At 38.6% G+C, this 21,321-nt stretch overlaps 1 protein-coding gene across 7 annotated transcripts in view; it reads right to left on the bottom strand.

Moving 5' to 3' along the window:
* The window catches only part of SIPA1L2 (signal induced proliferation associated 1 like 2), an 86,375-nt gene that overhangs the window by 42,170 nt on the left and 22,884 nt on the right, over positions 1-21,321 (bottom strand). For 5 of the 7 annotated variants that reach the window (XM_083732044.1, XM_083732041.1, XM_083732038.1 and 2 more), the window contains exons 3-7: positions 14,335-14,468; positions 10,486-10,674; positions 8,102-8,276; positions 7,161-7,264; positions 3,607-3,684 (exon numbers count right to left, since the gene is read on the bottom strand). In XM_083732044.1, coding sequence (XP_083588170.1) covers positions 3,607-3,684; positions 7,161-7,264; positions 8,102-8,276; positions 10,486-10,674; positions 14,335-14,468 — 680 coding nt within the window. The remainder of the gene's footprint in view (positions 1-3,606; positions 3,685-7,160; positions 7,265-8,101; positions 8,277-10,485; positions 10,675-14,334; positions 14,469-21,321) is intronic. The other 2 variants (XM_083732043.1, XM_083732042.1) reach the window with 1 other exon arrangement.

Genomic DNA, 21,321 nt, shown 5'->3' on the forward strand with positions numbered 1-21,321 from the left:
ATGAAAGAAAGGGGACCTCAGATATCCTGGCACACATTTAGAATCTCTCATGTAGTCCTTTGGATATTGCCCCAAACATGTACATGCAGACATTCATATACAGCTAAAGATGATATTTTGAAGTAACATATCTTAAGTAACATAACCTAGTATCAATTTAAATAACTTTGTAACCATGTAACAAGTATGTAATTAAAACATCAACATTTTCTATAATTATTTGGAAAGCTGAAAAGGTGTTGGAAATGTTACAATCCAGGAGCTCCACAGACACATACCAATGTTCACATGCAGTTTTCTGGTGAATTTTTACTTCAGTAGTCCACAATAGTAAACCAGAAGCTATTTCAGCTTCTCTTTGTTAGCTTAAAAGCAGAGCTGTCAGTGAAAGGAAATACTGAAGCAACACAAAGTCTCTGTAAAGTCCATCTACCAGAAAGTTTCGATCTCAGAGCTTTTGGAAATGCTGCAGTACCTTTTTGTTTACTGTATTAATTTGGGATGTCCAGGATTAAGCTGGTAGAAAATTGGAGCTATGACCTCTGCTGTATTCTGAGCTGTTTTAATTGAATTTTATTTAAAACATTACCTATTACTGGCTTTTGAAATGATGTAGATGACAGACATATGTGAATGAAAATCACAACTGTGGGTATACATCTGGTGCACACTAAGCTATGGTATAGGGAACAACCCAACTCTATTAAAATCAATGAAAGTTTTGCCATACCATTATAAGCCAGTAGCTGCAATCCATTTTACAGGCACAGACACTAATTTCAGCGTGTTTTTAGTGAGGCATAAATACTTGGGTCTACAGGTGGACTGGATTGAACTAAGCTGTTGCACTAGCAGAAGCCAGTGCAACAGGTCCTAAGAAATCAATAGGACTTGCCCCCCTCACCTTCACACCACTGCCCTCCCCATATCTGATTGGGAGGGTCAGGAGAGCCCCCAGAACAGGGTGCAGAGGGAGGAGTTCATTTTGCCTGGCAAGCAAAAGTAACTGTGCCGATGGAATGATCTCCTTGGGGCAATGCTGAATTCCTCCCAAAGGCTCTATGGAAGTGAGTTTTATCACTGCTAACACATCACCAAAATAAAAGTTCATGTACTGATCAGAGGTAGTTTCCCATATATTCAAATTATTCTAAAGTTGCAGAAAGTGACAATAATACCTTTGATTTCAGATTCATCTGTTAACAGTAACAGTTTAAAAATCAGGAAACAGAAGTAAGAAGTAAATACTTCAGGGGTAGCCAACATGGTGACCTCCAGATGATTTGGATTACAACTCCCATCAGCCTTGATCATTAGTCATGCTGGCTAAGACTGAAAGAAGTTGCACCACATTGGCTATGCCTGCAGATAAGTGTACAAACAGAATGAACATTTTGCCTACTCCAGTCTGTGTGAGGAAAGGCATGTAAAAGCTAGTTGAGTGGAGGACAGATTTTATCCAGAGGATCTCTAGAAGGCCCACTTATGGGCTACAAAGGTTCCTGAGTTTGGATGACATGCTAAGCCAAAACATAACTTAGCTCGGCACAGTGCAGCAGCAAAACAAACTAGAGAGGAGCAAAATGGACAATTTCCTTTATGGGATCCCACATATTTGCCTCAAGCCATGGCTTGGCTTAGATATTAGGTGCTAATTGGGTTGAATAATAAATAACAGACATTTGCAATATAAACCTTTCTAAACTATTTTAAAGGGCATCAATAGTTCCTGAAAGGAATTTGAGTCTTGTCACCAACATGCATAAGCATATTCATTAAAGTAATTGGATTAACCTAACCATATAAAACAAATTGGAACTTGTTCATTCTTTAAAATGTTAGGTGAGATTTCTGAGGTACAACTACCATATTTTTTGCTCTATTAGATTCACTCTTTCCCTCCTAAAAAGTAAGGGGAAATGTGTGTGCATCTTATGGAGCGAATGCAGGCTGCGCAGCTATCCCAGAAGCCAGAACAGCAAGAGGGGTCACTGCTTTCACTGCGCAGCGATCCCTCTTGCTGTTCTGGCTTCTGGGATTCAGAATATTTTTTTTCTTGTTTTTCTCCTCCAAAAACTAGGTGCGCCTTGTGGTCTGGTGCGTCTTATAGAGCAAAAAATACGGTAATATTTCAGTTAACATAGCAGACAACCATTATAATCAGTACCATAAAGGTCTGTACAACATCATAAAAAAACAGTAATAGAACCATATAATTATAAATGGGGAATTGAAATGCAAGGAACAGGCAAGGAGAGTTAAATAGATGATACTGATATGTAATACATTGATCTCGGTAGGATTGTATAAATGAAATGCAAATTGAATGGAGAAAAAGGTATGAAAAAAAGAGAGACACTGTTCTGAAAACTGAAGAAAATGGTATGTAACTATTATACAGAGCTTGTTTTCATATCTCTAAGTTATTTTTCCCATTCTCTCCTTATTTGTTCAACTGCCCTTCCAACACACTCTTAACAATGATACAATTCAATTGGAATTTTAAATATAGTACATAGGTCAAGTGGGATTATTTTCAGGAAGTAACACAACATTGACAACAAGACCCTAATAACAGTTTTCACCTTAGTTCTAACACAATATTTACTTGGAAGTAAGGTCCACTGATAATAGTAATTTTTTTTAAAAAAAGAGGTAGATCACAACCTTACTTGGGGTGGTAAATCTAAATATGAATCCAGTAAAATATCAGCATTAATGAACTTAATTTTAATATGAAATAGTATCAAGTTAAGAGAATGTTAGAAAAGAAATATCTACCACCTTTTAAAAATAATGTATTAGTTCTGATCTGACCTTAATTGTGGACCTTCAATTTACTTTACTGGCTCTGTTTTCCCTAACGTGCTAATCAAATGTGATTTTAAGTTTTCCAGATAATCTGAAATGGGATGCACCACCTTTAGCGTATTTTTATTCATCTCTAAGCTTTCCAAGCTAAATTGACCATTATCGGACAGCTAAAGCCACAGCAATCTATTTCTGTAAGCCTTAATTGCTTGCTCAAGCTAAAGCAACAAAGCTATCCTGTCATATTGCATAAAGCATCTTTCTTCATTCAATTTAATGGGGGGGGGGAATGAAAAGACATCACAAGAAACCTTCAAGCTTATTTTAATTTAGTAATAAAATAAGTGGTTTCATAGTAAGTTTGCATTATAATATGTTAATATTTACATATACAAAGATCACATATTTCAATCAGACCTGATTAAAACTAGGAAACTTCCAAACACTGAAGAAGCATTTAATCTTACATACCAAGACAGTAACTCGTTTTCAATTTATTATTATTATTATATCAGACAAGGAGATAACTTGACAACAGATTTGGATTAATCAGATCTGACCAAAGATAACAAAAGCAAATGGCAGAAGTGTGAGGAAATATTGCAAGGAAATGATCTGGAAAGGGTGTCTACAAGGGTAAAAGTTCAACAGGAGAAGCCTTTAACTGTGATGTGTAAGGAAAGCCAATACAAGGAGGTGGTACTGGCCACACCAGAGTGGGTAGCTCCCTCTGTTCTGATCAGAACACAGAGTGAAGACTCCCCACCCTATATTGCAGCCAAAGTGAAAAATTACCTGTGTGTTTGGATCTCCTGCTCGCTCTAAAACTAGAGGGATGTCCTGATCAGTGACCAAGCAGGGCGTAGTTATTTCCTAGAAAAAGCAACAGACAGTTCTGGTGTGGCCTATTTCTGGCTCACAGGTAATTGGATTTTATGAAATGTTCATTGGAGATAGTGCTCACAGTAGCTGGCTACATACCTTGGCCAGTGACCATACGAGGTATAATGGATGTATAAACCTATTCACACATAGAGGCTAGACCTCTAGATCCCATTCAAATCTAAGATGGGAAGTACCCAAATGACTCGGATAAGTGGATGAAACAAGATAAGCCCTGTACACAAAGTAAAATTTCTATACCACAGGGCTGGTAAGACTGTTCCTTGAGGACAGCAGCAACTTTATCTGTGATGCTGAATCTTAGCTTCCTGTGTGTCTCAGAGGGAAAGGTTTGTTATTTTACGTGAATTGTTCCTAGCTTTTCAAGAATACTTCCATGGGTACATTCTACATTATATAGTTTGGCAATGAGGTACCAACAGAAAGAGAAAATAAACATTCATTAGCTATTTCTTCTACACATTAAGGCTGGCTAAATGTTGATTACTGGAGTGTGCTTATCACATTTTATTGAAAAGTGTCCATGCTGTGCAAATACCACTGGCATCCAGTATCATAAAAAATAATGTGGGGGGCCTTCAGATCTCAGTTACCTGATTTGTGCATAACGCTAAATCAAATTATGGTTTAGTGTGAACAAAGAAGTGTACTTTGCTCCTGCAGCAACACTACCAATAGCTAAGCCATGTCTTTGCTTAGCCTTATGAACTAGAGCTCATGGTTCATCTCACTCCAAACAAACCACACTGTGTAGCCAAAGTTTGTTCTCAGCTTACTGTTCTTGGTTTGATTTGGGGGAGACAAACCGTAAGCCCAAGTTTGCTAAGTCAAACCATGGTTTACCTATTGGTAGTGAAACAGCAGGGAAGGAGCTAAGCAGCCACAATTTTCACTATGTGCGCCAGCACACTGTTTTGTTCAAATTAAGTCATAGTTCGGCTTAGTGATACGTGCAAATGAGGCCAATGTTACCTAAATATGGAAAACTTCCACATTATTTTATCCAAAGAAATCCATAGAACATACGGTACTATGATATTACTGCTAAATATACCAAGACTGTCCAAGGTACAAAGACTGATGAGTGTTTACTAAAACATTGTGGAAGGGTGTGATTGTTACTGGGGAAATAATAGAATTAGGTTGGAAAATTTTGAGGATAAACCAAGAACAGGCTTTAGTTTGTCTAGAGAGAAAGACACATTAGGGAATATTTAGGTAAAGATATAAGCAAAGGTAAGAAAACTGAAGAGTGAAATGAGTGGCTCAAGCAAACACAATAGTGAGGGTGACAAACACCATACAATTCTGGAAGAAGTGGATCAAGGTAAAAGGTTATTTTCTATGCTCACAGATTAGGTAAAACCGAGACAAAGACTAACATTCAACATCAAGTAAGGGTTTAATGTATTGTCATTGCCTGCAATTAGGAACAAAAATATTTGAAATCAACACTGAGTATATCTTTTGTAGAAGTATTTTCTACAATAGTTAAACTTTGCAATTTAAACCCATCCACAGATAGATTACAGTTTCTCAAACATTTTGTTATTCCAGTGTCTTTTGTGTCATATTGGAGGGAATAAAATATTTGCAAATAAATGCAGTAAGCTCCTTGTTCACAACTTTAATATGTTAACCTATCACTTTAATCACCTTGGGCATGTGCACTGGATTACAAAGAAATTTAGGTGTTTCTAAATTACATGGAAATATAATTAACTTCATGTGATAGATGGATTTTTTTCTATCATCATAAATGGTCAAAATGGTCCCCAAAACCATAGGTAGACCAAATATGGAAGGTGTATAGCGGAAGGGACATAGTTCACTGGTAGAGCATTCGCTTTGTGTGCGGAAGGTCCCAAGTTCAGTTCCTGGCATTTCTAGCTGTATGGCTGGAAATGTCCCCTATCAGAAACCCTAGTTTCTGTTGCTGGTTAGTGTCGACAGTACTGACGTAGATGTATTCTAAAGCTGTTTCCTATATGCCTTTCACGTATAATTTCTAGCTCCATTTTAAAAGGTGTTGCTACAATATTTTCTCATTAGATAGAACTGAGCAGGTCTACTATTAAGACTTTATCCAACTAAGGCTTCGTTCTATCCTCTGGGCATTTGCCTTGGGAATAGTTCCCACTGAAAACAATAGAAAGTACACCTGAGTTAAAACAGTACCAAACGAGCTATAAAGTTCTGATAGTGGTTGAAATAACAAAGAGATCCTAGTTTGGTGAATTTGGTAAACAAGACAGCTGGTTGCCCCTACCCACTTCTAGGAAAGTGATTTGCCAATTATTATAAAACTATTTTAATTTTTATACATCTAGGAAGCTATTCTTTTAGAACTCCAGAATTGCAAGTTCTGCCACATTCTCAACTTGCCCACTTTAAGTATAAATCTAATATCATACAACCTAACTACTACAATTTTAGCTACTCTCCCAAAACAAATTCACCACACATAAGGAAATAACTTTTATATATCTGCCAATAAGTCTGAAAATATGTTTGCAGAAATTCTTATTCTTTGTGCAGATACACAAGGAACTGTTGTTTCTTCTTTTATCTACACACACTGGCTTGTGGAATGTTACACTCTGAACAGTAATCTCATTTGTGAATGGCTACTTTATTCACACATTAAATTCATAGAAGTGGGAATATATTATACATTTTAAAATATCTATTTCTTTTAAACCCCATTTATAAAGCAAACTTATGCCAAAAGTATTATATCAATTAGTACAGGCAAAGACAGGGTTAACCTTACAAAAACAAAAAAAGAGAAAATCATAATTCAATTCAAGCCAATGGCAAAAGCCCATTAACTTCAAATCATTCAAGACTGCAACCATTAGGATTCTACAAAACCTCTGATGCAATGTCATTTTTAGCCATCCTTAATGCTGCAAGATATTCTAAACTAGAACAGAATGGTACATGTTCAAACATTAACTGTATTTGCTATATAATGCTGTATTATCTATGTGCATAACAGACAAGCAGTATGTTAAGTTATTAGAATACCAAAACTTACACCATGAAAAATCAAATTACATATACTTGCATCTTTTAAATGCACATTATTAAAAATTAGGCTGGATTCAGTTTGTTTTGGTAGGAGAGGAAGTATTTAAGTTTCCAGAAGTATCTGTATCACTGTATACTGGCAATTCAGTGAAATAATTTATTCTCTCTTTTTTAAAAATGGAAATACCAGATTAAAAAAATAGCTAACAGAATAAACTTTTGGGTCAAAGCAGAAGTAATAAACCTAAGCATTTTAATTCGTAAGCAATATGCAATCCTCAAGTTAAAATAATAACAACTATAATTTTTACTGAGTATTCATAACAAACATTTCAACAAAAAAAATACATTCTACAAACAACTTCTCAGACAAGAAATCATGCATGATTCCCTAAAGCTGACTTGAGACATACCTGTTGCCTGTTACTGGGCATATATGGAAGCATAGTTGACACATGAAACATTATTTCGTAATCTTTGTAGGTAGTATAAAGGGAATGTGTTCCAGTTGAATCGGCTGAAATTAAAGTCCACAAGTGGGTCAATGAAGACAATGCAGAAATTCAAGTATAATATAAACATCTCTCCTCCCTACCACTGGGCCGCAAAAAAGCCCATCCAGCAAATATGACAGTTCCATATAAATTCCAAATAGTTTCAGAAGCCCTTTCCAAGCCATATGTCCCCATTGTAATTTGGCATTCAACTATTTCCTGTGGCAAGTGAAAGTTGCATGCTATTCAATGGGTGCAGCACAACCACTAAGACGGAGCACGCAAAACACAACCACTTACGTAACCCCTTGTTTTCCTCACCAAGGAAACCAGCTGTTGGGTCTGGTCTTCCTAGAGCAAGGATGAGGAACCTCAGGCCCAAATGTGGCCCCTCCAGGCCCCTCTGTCCAGTCCTCATGCCTCTGCGGAATGCCTCTCTACCACTTCAGGCTACACCCCTCACTGGTCCTACTCCATGCCCTCATCTTTGCCTGTCTGTAGTATGTCCTTCAATTGGAATGATGCCTCCTGCTTGCCTGGATGGAGGATGGAGATGGGTGTCAGTGTGGGTGTGTCTGGACAGCTCCACATGGTTGGAATGTAGTCAACTGCACAAAGATAAAACTCATCTGTTGCTATGACGCTGGCCCTAAGCATCAGCATGCAGGCCTGGAACACTGTCTGGCCCCACTGTGTAGGGTGACTGTGCTCAGACTGGAAGGGAAGAAAGAAATGCAGTGTAGATGCTGTCTCTGTGATCTCTGTGTAATCTGCATTTACAGAAGGAAAGCACTTTGGCATAACAGATTCCCTTATTTTTATAATTTTAGTGTTTATTACAATTTATTATTAAAACTTACTTTTATTGTCTAGCTGAGCTCGGTATTTACTGAAACCTTTCAGCCATACTCTCTGACCTAGGAGATCAAGGAATTCGTCAAAAGCCGGTCCTGCGGTCTCATTGTTATACATCTCCTCCTCAGTGCTTTGGCCTGCTTTGCAATACAGGATCCCAATCTTGTGCTGAAAACTCAGCTGTAATTAGGAAAAAACTAGTCAGAACAGAAAAAGTTTCTAAAACAGGGTCTGACAGATATATTTTGTAACCCTAGTAAGCATTTTTCAGTTTAGGGTTGACATATTTGAACTTCCCCAGAACAGCAGCTAATGCCAATTCTGGCACACTAACTGAACTTTACTTCTTTACATCTACTTACTTCTACTTGTGATGGATAAATCATGCCTTCCCAAAACCCCTGTGCAGTATTAATCATTGGATCATTTTGCAGCTGAGTATCCTCATTCTCTCTAAGGTTTTCTTTTCTTTTCAGAGGCCAAAATACATGTTATACCTATTAAGATAATCTCTGAAGTGAAATGTGATTTTGGGATTGCTTTGTATACTATAGTACTGTCTACATCTTCATCTAGCAAAATGGGACACCTTATGTTGATCCCAGTGCAAATGCATTTGGGCTAATTTAAGACATTGCCTGCATAAGCAGGAACATCAGCTTCTGTTGCTCTGGGTGAATGAATTCCCCATTTGTCTTTCGTAAGTGGTTGTCTGTAAAGAATATGAAGTGTAAGCAGAAAGCACCATATATGGAAGATGAGAGTACTAATAGCTCTGGAATATTCAACCCAAAAAGACCACACAAATTAGTTACTCTTGCATTAGGAAAAAAATACTGTTTTTTTCTAACTTAAATTTCAGATACCTGAAGTTCAATGGACTCTCCTCCTCTTTGCAATAATACCAGCCATTTTCTCTATTTTCACAATTATGTGAAGAATTTTGGTGGAGGTGGGGGTGAAGTTTATACAAGTTCCCTTTTAGATTGTAACTACTGTTGACACAATCAGCCTGCTTATTTCTGACAATAATTGCAGGTGAACTAAAGCATCTATAACGTAAGTATGTATTGCCAATTGATTGTAACAAATAGTGATTATTTTCACCATAGCGACTGATTTGATCTCTTCTATTTTCAACTTTATTAAAAACTTCTAGTAGTATCAAAATAGGATGAATCCAGTGTTCCTACATCCATTCTATTAGCATTTCCTCTTCCTATTAAAAATTAACCAAGTGATAGAAAGCAGCAGTCTTCCTGTACTGCTTTCAGATATCCAGCCATGCTCAAGGCTCATAATCACATACACTGAAAAATACTTATTTGGTCAAAATACATCCTCTGGCTACAGAATAAAAAATGTATGTCATTGAACCAATGAGGTGTGCTGTATAAAGAATATTGCTCTATGGAATGAGGAATCAAGGGGACAAATCCCAGCTCAAAAACCCCGGATTGGTTTATTATTTATTAATTTGTTTCAAAAAAATTATATATTGCTGATTGTAAGAAAAAACCTCAAATGCTGGTTGACTGGTCCAAGGTCACCTTGGAGTCAAGACGTGAGAATAAAATGAGACATCCTCATATATGGTGTCCTGAGCTGCTTGGAAGAAGCTGGATATTTACCTTAGTCATCATATTTGTATAAGGCTGACTAAAATGATGCTCTTTTTTCTGTATCTATATATGCATTTCTATATAAAACAATCAATTATGCCTTTATAATCTTGCAGAACAGTGTCTGCCTTATCAAACCAATTAATCTCACCATTATTCACTCTGAATTTAAAGTATATGTTCATTTCATTGCTCATGCAGTGTTAACTTGTTAAATAGTCCCAATTAGAATTTCAGCTGTTTGATCTATCATATATTCCACATAAAGTAAGAAGACTGCCGCTGCGAATAAGGTGTGCTAATTATAATTAGGAAAGGAAAATCTGAAAAGGTGAAAGATTGACAAACCAATGATTTTCCCTTTAATACAATATGCGGCTTTCTAATGTTGGGTGTTTACCAAAAATGGCTTACTAAACTGTATTTTACCTCCATGGAAAGTACAGCCATTTGTGCTTGTGATTAGTATGTGTAAATGTTTATTTTGTATATTTATTGTTTCATGTGAACCACTTTTATCTGAAGCAGTATATAAATAAGACAACATGTAAAAAAAACCAAAAAACCTACAAAATTATCTTACTGTAATATAAATACACAGAAAGTCCCCTTTTGTTAAAGTTCCTTAAAAATCTCCTTCACTTATCGTAAGTTAACTGCATTTCCACAGACAGGTCAGATCAAATTCAGTTGTATTTATGACAATAAAACACTGCAATAAGACAACTCACAGGCACGCAAGTTCAGGCAAGGCATGCAATACCTACCCCTTGTTCGTCAAGTTTAAGCAGCTGTTCAGAAACTTTGGGTGAGTTGGAAGCTTGCCGTAGGCACTGAATGCTCAGTTCTGGTATTACATATTCCAATACTTCTTTAAGAGGTAAACCGCGTGCTGTGCCATGTCTAGCAGTAGATGGAATAGCATCTTCTAAAATGGCTCCCCTCAACGTGGTAAGCTACAGCAAGAGTATAAGTCTTACTAAATGTTTATCATTGTAACACAATCTTCAACAAGGAAAAGGAAGATACAAATTCTATTAAGCTGTTATTGCCTGAACCTGCGTAGGGAGAAGTAGGAACATGCATGCTAGCCTTACCCCCAACCTTGCTACGCTGAATGGGAAGGTTTGACAGGGGATTAAGTGCATTTGACTGAACTTCTATAGAACTGCACTATCAAGGATTGTAGAGAGTATTCTAAATGCATTCATCCGGCACATGGTGCTAGGTTGGGGAACCTACACTAGCCTGAGCAATAATGCTTGAACATGGCTACACTTATGCTTCATTGACTGTGGTGCTGGGCAACAGCAATCAGCAAAACTTCAAAATTCAACTAAAGACACACATTGAAAAGAATAAAATAAGCAGAAGGGTTAACAGTCAGAATCAGGTATCTATTGAAACAGGTTCACAAGCAGTATATTTTCAGCAATAGCACTTGGAGGTTAGCATGAAACCATCACTTTGGGCTCAGTTTCCAGCCCCCAAGAAGGTTTTATATAAACTTCATAAACTGCACCAACAAACTATATGGCAAAATGCATCCTTTAATTCTGTGTATGCTAGCCAATGTAAGATCTAAGAAACTTTTAACAAAGATTTATCACAAATGTCATACACAGCCGTTCCCATGATTAATTAACAAGAGAAGGAAAACTGAACTGAAAAACTACCTCTAACTGAAATTAACGGTGGACAACCAGATTTTGGTATGTGTATTGTTAAAGCTGCCTAAGAAAGTGCCTGAGGCTTAATTAGCATCCCTCCTACGACTTCAGATGCTATTGTTTTTTAAACCTTGAACATGCCATTATTTTACAACAAATTACCCTACTGTGCTTTACATAGTTAGTACACTGAAAAAAGAAATAGCTAGAACATCCAACAACACAAAATAAAATAGACATTTAAAGTATTTTGTTAAAGAGGAATTCTATGTCACATCCCCTTTCTCCCTTCCCCCTCTCAAAACATTATTCCTTTCCACTCTCTTCCCAAGCCTGCTTATACTTTTATAATCCTCTTCTGTCAAGCATCTGCAGCCATACTTATCTTCTACACTCTCAGGCTCACCATCTGTTTATTTTTGAAAAGTGTACCCATTTCCTTCATTCCTCAATAGGGAAAATGAATTTCTGACATAAGAACTGCTAGGCTCCAATATGCTTTGATTCTACAAGAGCCATCATATACACACACACACACACAGGACTAAATCCTTTTGATTTAGTGGGACTTTCTAACGGCATTTACCAATGTTTTTAGAGGTATCAGACAACTTGAAAATGAAATACAGAATGACATAAAACCAATAGCAATTACAAAATTGAAAAGGCATTTGAACACAAATGGTAAGAGTACAGAAAGGCACAATAACTTGAGGTCAAACCCAGTGGAACACAGATTTGGAAACATGAATAGACTTTCCTCACAGGTGGCACTTCACAAAGGACTTCCCACTGTTAACCCCATGACCAGAAACAAGATAATAATGGAAATCAGGGTTACAGTACATAAAATAGGAAGAAAAAACAGAGATTGTGGGTTGGTAGAGTTGCTGGATTATACTGGCAAGATCACTCTCTCACACACATATGTATGTGTGTTATGTTACTTCTTTCCCTAGAAAAATGTTTGTTTTTCATCTGTGTCATTCTGAACGTTAACTTTCTCCAGAATTCTGTAAGAGACAGGTGCTGTATAAAAGACTAGGGTATATTTGCCCAAATTAATCTCACTCTTTGCTGGCTATATTCAGATGTAATTACTCTCAAACCTTGGAGCAGGGACACAGCAGCCCCCTTTTTCCTGCCAATTCCATAGATCACTCTGAAACCTGGGCACACAAGAACATGGCCTAATGTTGATCAGCTTGTGATGCAGGGACAAGCTTTTTCATTGGTGGCACCAGAATTCTGGAATGCACTCCCTGCTGAAATCTAGATTGGCATGTCACCAGCTTTTGAAGATGCACCTGTTTACACAAACATTATCTTGATTTCTTGACCTGATTCTCTTGTTTGAATTGCTGTGCTGTTTTAATGTGATTGTTTTATTGCATATTTTAATTATGACATATCTTTAATTATTTTGTACTTTATCAATGTTGTACAATTGGTTTTAAGTTTTATAAACAACTTACAAACAACTTGGAAGTCATCAGGACCTTAAGCAGTATATAAATTAATAACAATAATTAAAGACTATATTTCTTACATGGGATATTATATTTCTTACAATCTAGACTGGGCAAAATAAGTTTACTCTCTATCAGAACAGAGTAACATCACCAGACTGTCAGGCAGCAAAAAGCATGTATCACTCACTCTTAGTAATAAACTGGGGGAATCACCCATAGCTCCCATCCATCTAGTGTGCTGAACCAAGATGTAGTATACATCTAATTTACACCAAACTGCTAAACAGGAAGGAAACAGATAATTATTTATGATTCTGTGGTTTTGTTTTAACCACAGTGGCACTTTCTCCAGCTACTGCAGCTTATGGGAATTGCTGCCAGTAATTGCCTGTTTCTCCTTGCAAGTGCCTACTTGTTCACATGCAGAAACAGAAATGGGATTCTGCCTTCTCAACATAACTTCACTTTCTCTTCTTCTCTCATGCACCCCTCAAATCTGCTCTGGAGGATAGGGGACCCTCTGGAGCAGATTTCGTGAGGTATGAGGGGGAGAAAGGGAAGTTCAGTTGTGTGAGCAGAGCAGAAGTCAGCTCACATGATATCTATTCTTATATATGGAATGAAACCTCTGTGAATTTATTATTTCTCTTTGAATATATTTCAGTACTTTCTGGAGCAGTGTGGAAACCAGGGGAATTGTCAAGGGGTGATCCACAGGGCTTAAGTGAGAGTATTTTGCACTAGTTCCCAGACTTCTGACCCTTTCCCCTTCTTCTAATTATTTTTTTTAAAGCAAACTGTTCACAGGGCAGCAGGGCAGGCTGCAGCACTAGTAAAAACTCTTGGGCACCTGCTATGTCCCAGGCTTTAGCATCATATTCCCATCTTTAAAATAGACTAATTTTCCTAAATTATCTGCTTTGTACATCCAGTATTTTCCTGCACATCTGGTATTCTTTTAATCTGGGGTTGCCAGGTGTTATGTGTGGATAGCACTGAGTTTTTAAAATGACATGTAAGCATATGTGTATGTGTGAAACAGAGATTAGTTGTTGTTGTTTGCGCACATAAGTCCCAAGGTATGGTCTGGCCATTAATTTGCTGAAACTAAGTTGGTTAGTGCCTCAGTGGAAAATTGCCTGGAAACCACATTTATGCTACCTTGGGCTCTATTACTGAAGGAAGGCAGAACAGGAGAAAAAATACAAGCAAACACCTGCTCTTACCAATAGATTACAGATAGGACAGAGGGCATAATACAGTATACATTGCCCAGAAAATCCTCATGACACCACCATAGCTCAGAATAAGCCCTTTCAGCAACCCCAGCATTTATTTCCCCCACTTTGAAAGTCTATTTAAATTTGCTTCTATGCATATAAATAAGCATATGTTAATTTTATTCAAATTTGTGTCATAGGACTGTGTCCCAAGTCCTTTAACTACCTATCAACACACCTGGCAGAAACCCTACCTCACTTGTTCTGAACACTACACGGTAGTTGAACTGTGAACCTTCTTTCTCTTTTGCATCTTCAAACTTCTCCCTTCTGATGCTGACTGCTACTGGTCCTAAATTTTCATCTGTTCCAAAGTAGTTTTGATGCTCTGTTGTACATAAAGAGGAGAAGACAATAATGAAATATTAGACTGACAAATTCCTGTTCGTTTGTCAGATAAATGTTACTGGTTGAGATTGGAAAGTCCCTCAAACCTATTTGTTTACACTTTTATTATGTCTTATGTGCAGGCAGGACAACGAACCTAAAAGCATAAAAAGTGTATTGCAAGTTAGGACATCTGTTCAGCATAGATCTGTATTGTAGCTGAAAACTGTCAGCCGTTTAAAAAAATGCAAATAACTAAAATATTTTTTCATAGACACTAGTTTATGACCTATTCTGCAGCATATGGGATGCCAGAGCAATACTTTGTTAGTCTTGTATATTTTGGCACACATGAAATTATGGCAATCCACAGATCAGGTTCTCTTACCTTATAAATGAGGCAACTGTAATTTCAACTATATTAGAAGTAAATTAACTCTCTTTTACAGGAAAACTCACATTTCTAAATACACACACAAAGTACAATCCAACCTAAGTTAATAATATTTAAACCCTATTGATTTAAAGTGGGTGGTAGGGAACTTCCAAACTGTGTGCCAAACTATAATTAAGATTAATAATTAATTATAATTAAAATTAATAATTAAAATTTCCCCATCTGGCCCACTAACTCCTGACAGTTCCTTTGCTGGAGCAAGGCATGCTCCCAATCATCTAGCATGTGATGGTAAGGAGGAGTGTGCCTTGCTCAAAGAGGAAAAAGCAGTTTCCATCCAATGAAAGCCAACTCTCGCTACCGGCACTGTTCTTTGAAGCTGCCCCATGTTGTTCCTTTCCACCTCACACATCAGGGGTGGAAAGATGCAGCAAAGAGAGGCTTGCAAAGCAGAGAGCTGGCAACACTGCTTGCACTGTAGTTCCCAAGCTTGGGAACACCAAGCAAGGGATTCGGACAGGTAGGTGGGACAATCCACCCATCAGTCTTCTGATGTCATAATACTGACATGTGACTGGCAGGTGAGTTGCCCTGATGGATCATGCCCGTGGCCCATTTAGTTCAGCAGCTTGTTCTCACAGTGGCCAAAGAGGTACCCATTGATAGCCTGAAAACAAGAGCTGAGCACAACAGAACTCTGCCCTGCCCCCTGCGGTTTCCAGCAATTGGTATTCAGAAGCATACTGCCTATGGCCGTGGTCACAGAGTAAGGAAGAAAATCAAGCACATCATTAATATCCTCACTGAAGTCAGTGGTATTTAAATGTCATGGATCACTGCCTTGCCGTGGCGAAGGGGCTTGAAGAACTCAGAGAAGCTATGAACTATGCCGAGCAGGGCACCCAAGATGAACAGGTCATAGTGGAGAGTTTTGACCAAACGTGATCCACCTGGAGGAGGAACCGGCAAGCCACTCCAGTATCCCTGCCAAGAAAACTCCATGGACAAAGACAACAGGCATATAAAAGATATGACGCTGGAAGATGAGCCCCTCAGGTCGGAAGGCGTCCAACATGCTACTGGGGAAGAGCGGAGGGCAAGTACAAGTAGATCCATAGCTGATGAAGCGGCTGGGCCAAAGCCGAAAGGACGCTCAGTTGCGGATATGCCTGGAAGCGAAAGGAAAGTCCAATGCTGTAAAGAAAAATATTGTATAGGAACCTGGAATGTAAGAACCATGAACCTGGGTAAGTTGGAGGTGGTCAAAAATGAGATGGCAAGAATAAATATTGACATCCTGGGCATCAGTGAACTAAAATGGACGGGAATGGGTGAATTCAGTTCGGATGACCATCATATCTACTACTGTGGGCAAGAAACCCGTAAAAGAAATGGAGTGGCCCTCATAGTCAACAAAAGAGGGTGAAAGCTGTATTGGGATGCAATCTCAAAAATGATAGAATGATTTCGATACGAATCCAAGGCAGACCTTTTAACATCACAGTAATCCAAGTTTATGCACCAACTACTTGTGCTGAAGAAACTGAAATTGACCAATTCTATGAAGACTTACAAGACCTTATAGAAGTGACACCAAAGAAGGATGTTCTTCTCATTATAGGGGATTGGAATGCTAAAGTAGGGAGTCAAGAGATAAAAGGAACAACTGGCAAGTTTGGCCTTGGAGATCAAAACGAAGCAGGGCAAAGGCTAATAGAGTTCTGTCAAGAGAACAAGCTGGTCATCACAAACACGCTTTTCCAACAACACAAGAGACGACTCTACACATGGACATCACCAGATGGGCAGCATCGAAATCAGATTGATTATATTCTCTGCAGCCAAAGATGGAGAAGCTCTATACAGTCAGCAAAAACAAAACCTGGAGCTGACTGTGGCTCAGATCATCAGCTTCTTACAGCAAAATTCAAGCTTAAACTGAAGAAAGTAGGAAAAACCACTGGGCCGGTAAGATACAATCTAAGTCAAATCCCTTATGAATACACAGTGGAAGTGAGGAACAGGTTTAAGGATTTAGATTTGGTGGACAGAATGCCTGAAGAACTATGGATGGAGGCTCGTAACATTATACAGGAGGCAGCAACGAAAACCATCCCAATGAAAAGGAAATGCAAGAAAGCAAAGTGGCTGTCCAATGAGGCCTTACAAATAGCGGGGGAGAGAAGGCAAGCAAAATGTGAGGGAGATGGTGAAAGATACAGGAAATTGAATGCAGATTTCCAAAGAATAGCAAGGAGAGACAAGAAGACCTTCTTAAACGAGCAATGCAAAAAAATAGAGGAAAGCAATAGAATGGGAAGAACCAGAGATCTGTTCAAGAAAATTGGAGATATGAAAGGAACATTTCGTACAAAGATTTCCATAATAAAGGACAAAAGTGGAAAGGACCTAACAGAAGCAGAAGACACCAAGAAGAGGTGGCAAGAATACACAGAGGAATTATACCAGAAAGAAATGGATGTCTCGTATACCCCAGGTAGTGTGGTTGCTGACCTTGAGCCAGACATCCTGGAAAGTGAAGTCAAATGGGCCTTAGAAAGCACTGCAAATAACAAGGCCAGTGGAAGTGATGGTATTCCAGCTGAACTATTTAAAATTTTAAAAGATGATGCTGTTAAGGTGCTACACTCAATATGCCAGCAAGTTTGGAAAACTCAGCAGTGGCCAGAAGATTGGAGAAGATCAGTCTACATCCCAATCCCAAAGAAGGGCAGTGCCAAAGAATGCTCCAACTACCGCACAATTGCACTCATTTCACACGCTAGCAAGGTTATGCTTAAAATTGTACAAGGAATGCTCAAGCAGTATGTGGACCGAGAACTCCCAGAAGTGCAAGCTGGATTTAGAAGAGGCAGAGGAACCAGAGACCAAATTGCAAACATGCGCTAGATTATGGAGAAAGCTAGAGTTCCAGAAAGACATCTACTTCTGCTTCATTGACTATGCAAAAGCCTTTGACTGTGTCGACCACGGCAAACTATGGCAAGTTCTTAAAGAAATGGGAGTGCCAGATCACCTCATCTGTCTCCTGAGAAATCTCTATGTGGGACAAGAAGCTACAGTTAGAACTGGATATGGAACAACTGATTGGTTCAAAATTGGGAAAGGAGTATGACAAGGCTGTGTTTTGTCTCCCTGCTTATTTAACTTATATGCAGAATTCATCATGCGTAAGGCTGGGCTGGATGAATCCCTAGCCGGAATTAAGATTGCCGGAAGAAATATCAACAACCTCAGATATGCAGATGACACAACCTTGATGGCAGAAAGTGAGGAGGAATTAAAGAACCTTTTAATGAGGGTGAAAGAGGAGAGCGCAAAATATGGTCTGAAGCTCAACATCAAAAAAACGAAGATCATGGCCACTGGTCCCATCACCTCCTGGCAAATAGAAGGGGAAGAAATGGAGGTAGTGAGATATTTTACTTTCTTGGGCTCAATGATCACTGCAGATGGTGACAGCAGCCACGAAATTAAAAGACGCCTGCTTCTTGGGAGAAGGGCAATGACAGGCCTAGACAGCATCTTGAGAAGTAGAGACATCACCTTGCCAACAAAGGTTCGTATAGTTAAAGCTATGGTTTTCCCAGTAGTGATGTATGGAAGTGAGAGCTGGACCATAAAGAAGGCTGATCGCCGAAGAATTGATGCTTTTGAATTATGGTGCTGGAGGAGACTCTTGAAAGTCCCATGGACTGCAAGAAGATCAAACCTCTCCATACTGAAGGAAATCAACCCTGAGTGCTCACTGGAAGGACAGATTGTGAAGCTGAGGTTCCAGTACTTTGGCCACCTCATGAGAAGAGAAGACTCCCTGGAGAAGACCCTGATGTTGGGAAAGATGGAGGGCACAAGGAGAAGGGGACGACAGAGGACGAGATGGTTGGATAGTGTTTTCGAGGTTACCAGCATGAGTTTGACCAAACTGCGGGATGCAGTGGAGGACAGAGGTGCCTGGCGTTCTCTGGTCCATGGGGTCACGAAGAGTCGGACACGACTAAACGACTAAACAACAACAAAAAACTCTGGCTGGATTGTGTTTGCAATATTTATTTAGAAAGGAATCCAAACTTCCCTTCTTCGCCAGCAGCAGACGTTTGGTGCGGTGGGGCAACCTGGAGCTGGGGAAGAGCTTAGAGCCAATGCCCCACTAAGACATTTAGAGGACAAAAGGGGGGAGCACCACAACAGCAGAATGATGCTGGTGTCTCTCTCCAGGCACTGGCCATTGGGAGGATGACAAAGCTGGTGAAGGAACACTTCTGCCCAGTCCTATCCACCCACCCCCATCTGATGCAAAGTGGGCCTTTGATACAAATTAAATATATTCAATATATTCAATATATATACAAATTAAATATATTATTAAATATATTCTGTGTCAAAAGACATTTTATTGCTATCCAATGTTCCTTTGATATTGATATTTTTAGACGCAAGTAACTAAGTTGTTATTCAGCACCCTACGGCACTAGAAAGACTAAAACATGTATTATGGCAAAAGCTTTTGTGGACTATAGTCTTCTTCATCAGATGCATGAAGTGTTTCCCTGAGCTGCAGGTATATATACAACTCAGCAAAACACATCACAAATTTGATGAAGGGGAGTATCTGTTTTTCTTGAATAGTAGTAAAATAAGTCATACATGCACCTTGCCTTTAAAACTGAGAAAGTGCCAAGAACTGTACAGTGGTACCTTGGGTTAAGTACTTAATTCGTTCCGGAGGTCTATTCTTAACCTGAAACTGTTCTTAACCTGAAGCACCACTTTAGCTAATGGGGCCTCCTGCTGTTGCACATTCGGAGCATGATTTCTGTTCTCATCCTGAAGCAAAGTTCTTAACCCGAGGTACTATTTCTGGGTTAGCGGAGTCTGTAACCTGAAGCCTATGTAATCTGAAGCATATGTAATCTGAGGTACCACTGTACTGATATGGCATTCAAAGGAGAAAGAAGTGAAACATTCCACTGGACTACGGCAAGCCCCTTGCATCAACCTTCTTAGCTCTTTGAAACCAAGGCTCAGTTCTCTACACACAGGGCTCCTTACAACTCATATTTATCATCATAGTAATGCCATTAATAAGGTGAGCCTGAGTAGCATCTAGCCTTCTGTCTAAACAGAATTCTTATTTGCATCTTCCAAGCCCCCACAAAATATGGTCAAAACCTATGTGTATTCAAAACTAGCTAACATCCTTTTAAGTCTGATGAGAAGGGTAGGAGATGTTGAGTTCTAATCCTTCCTGCAACTTATTTTTCCTACTCTGATTGAATGACTGAGGGAGTACACTGAGACTTTTGGGTGAGACAGAGCAAGGGACGCAGAACCTCCCACTCCCTCAAACCCTACATGTTAAGGAGAAGTGCAGGCAGAATGGGAGCTCCACATTGCCTAGAGCCTCCTAAAATATATTCCTGGGATAGGACTAAAGAGAAGGGGAGAAGAAGCTGTTCAGAGGAGGGGGGTTGAATATTGCTTCACCTATTAGATTTCTCATGTTAGAAGTTGGGATACCCACTGTCTGCAGGTTTTGCCCACTATTTTTTTCTTACACAAAGTGAATAGCTGCTATTCACTTATATGGAAGTAAGAGATGACATACATGGATGAGCACAGTTCTTAAGAGGATAGTTAAACTGACAGTGAGGTAATGTCATTGTGACTATTTTCATAGACTAGTCAAATGTGCTTTAACTGACATTTCATAACTGACAAGTCTGTATACATAGTTTCTATTAAGATAGTAGGTTTTAGTTTACACAAATTATATTCCAAAACAATTTTTTAAAAAAAGTCGCAATGGGTCTAAAATAAAGAATTCCCACATTTTTGGAAGGTGGACAGACAGAATTTTCTTTTTGCCAAATCTGACTATTTATACACATGCAAGTCCCCAAATCAAGCAATTATTTGTTTAATAACAAATAATCTGAATATATTGTCCTTCTAGCTTTGCCTTCACTGGCAGTAGGACTGGGAAATTTAATCCCCATTTCTTCTTTGAATTTACCAATACCTCAAGAATACTCACAGAACCTTACTTTTCCATTTTTTGAATTTTAAATGTTTTCCTCTACTTACTGTTTTATATTTTCCGTTTTGAATTGTTGCTTTTAGCTTATGATTGCACATTTTAATTAAAGACTTTATTTTGAAATTTTGGTAGCTGTCATGGAAACCTACTTGAAGCATGGGGCAAATATGGCTAAAACTAATAAAAAGTATTTACTAGTTACTTTACAGTCTTGCTTGAGTACCTTTCTCAAACCTGTCCTCCTTTGATGAGTCCTAACTGATACATCATTTTCTGGTGCATTCCTTTGGTCCTTTTTATAAATATGCTCAGAAACAAAGAAACAGCATGTATATGCACATGCACAACATACTACTGAATGACTCTTAACAACAAGAATACACTCAGGGGAATACA

The sequence above is a fragment of the Podarcis gaigeae genome (assembly GCF_964106915.1).
Source record: "Podarcis gaigeae genome assembly, chromosome: 3".
Classification (NCBI taxonomy): domain Eukaryota; kingdom Metazoa; phylum Chordata; class Lepidosauria; order Squamata; family Lacertidae; genus Podarcis; species Podarcis gaigeae.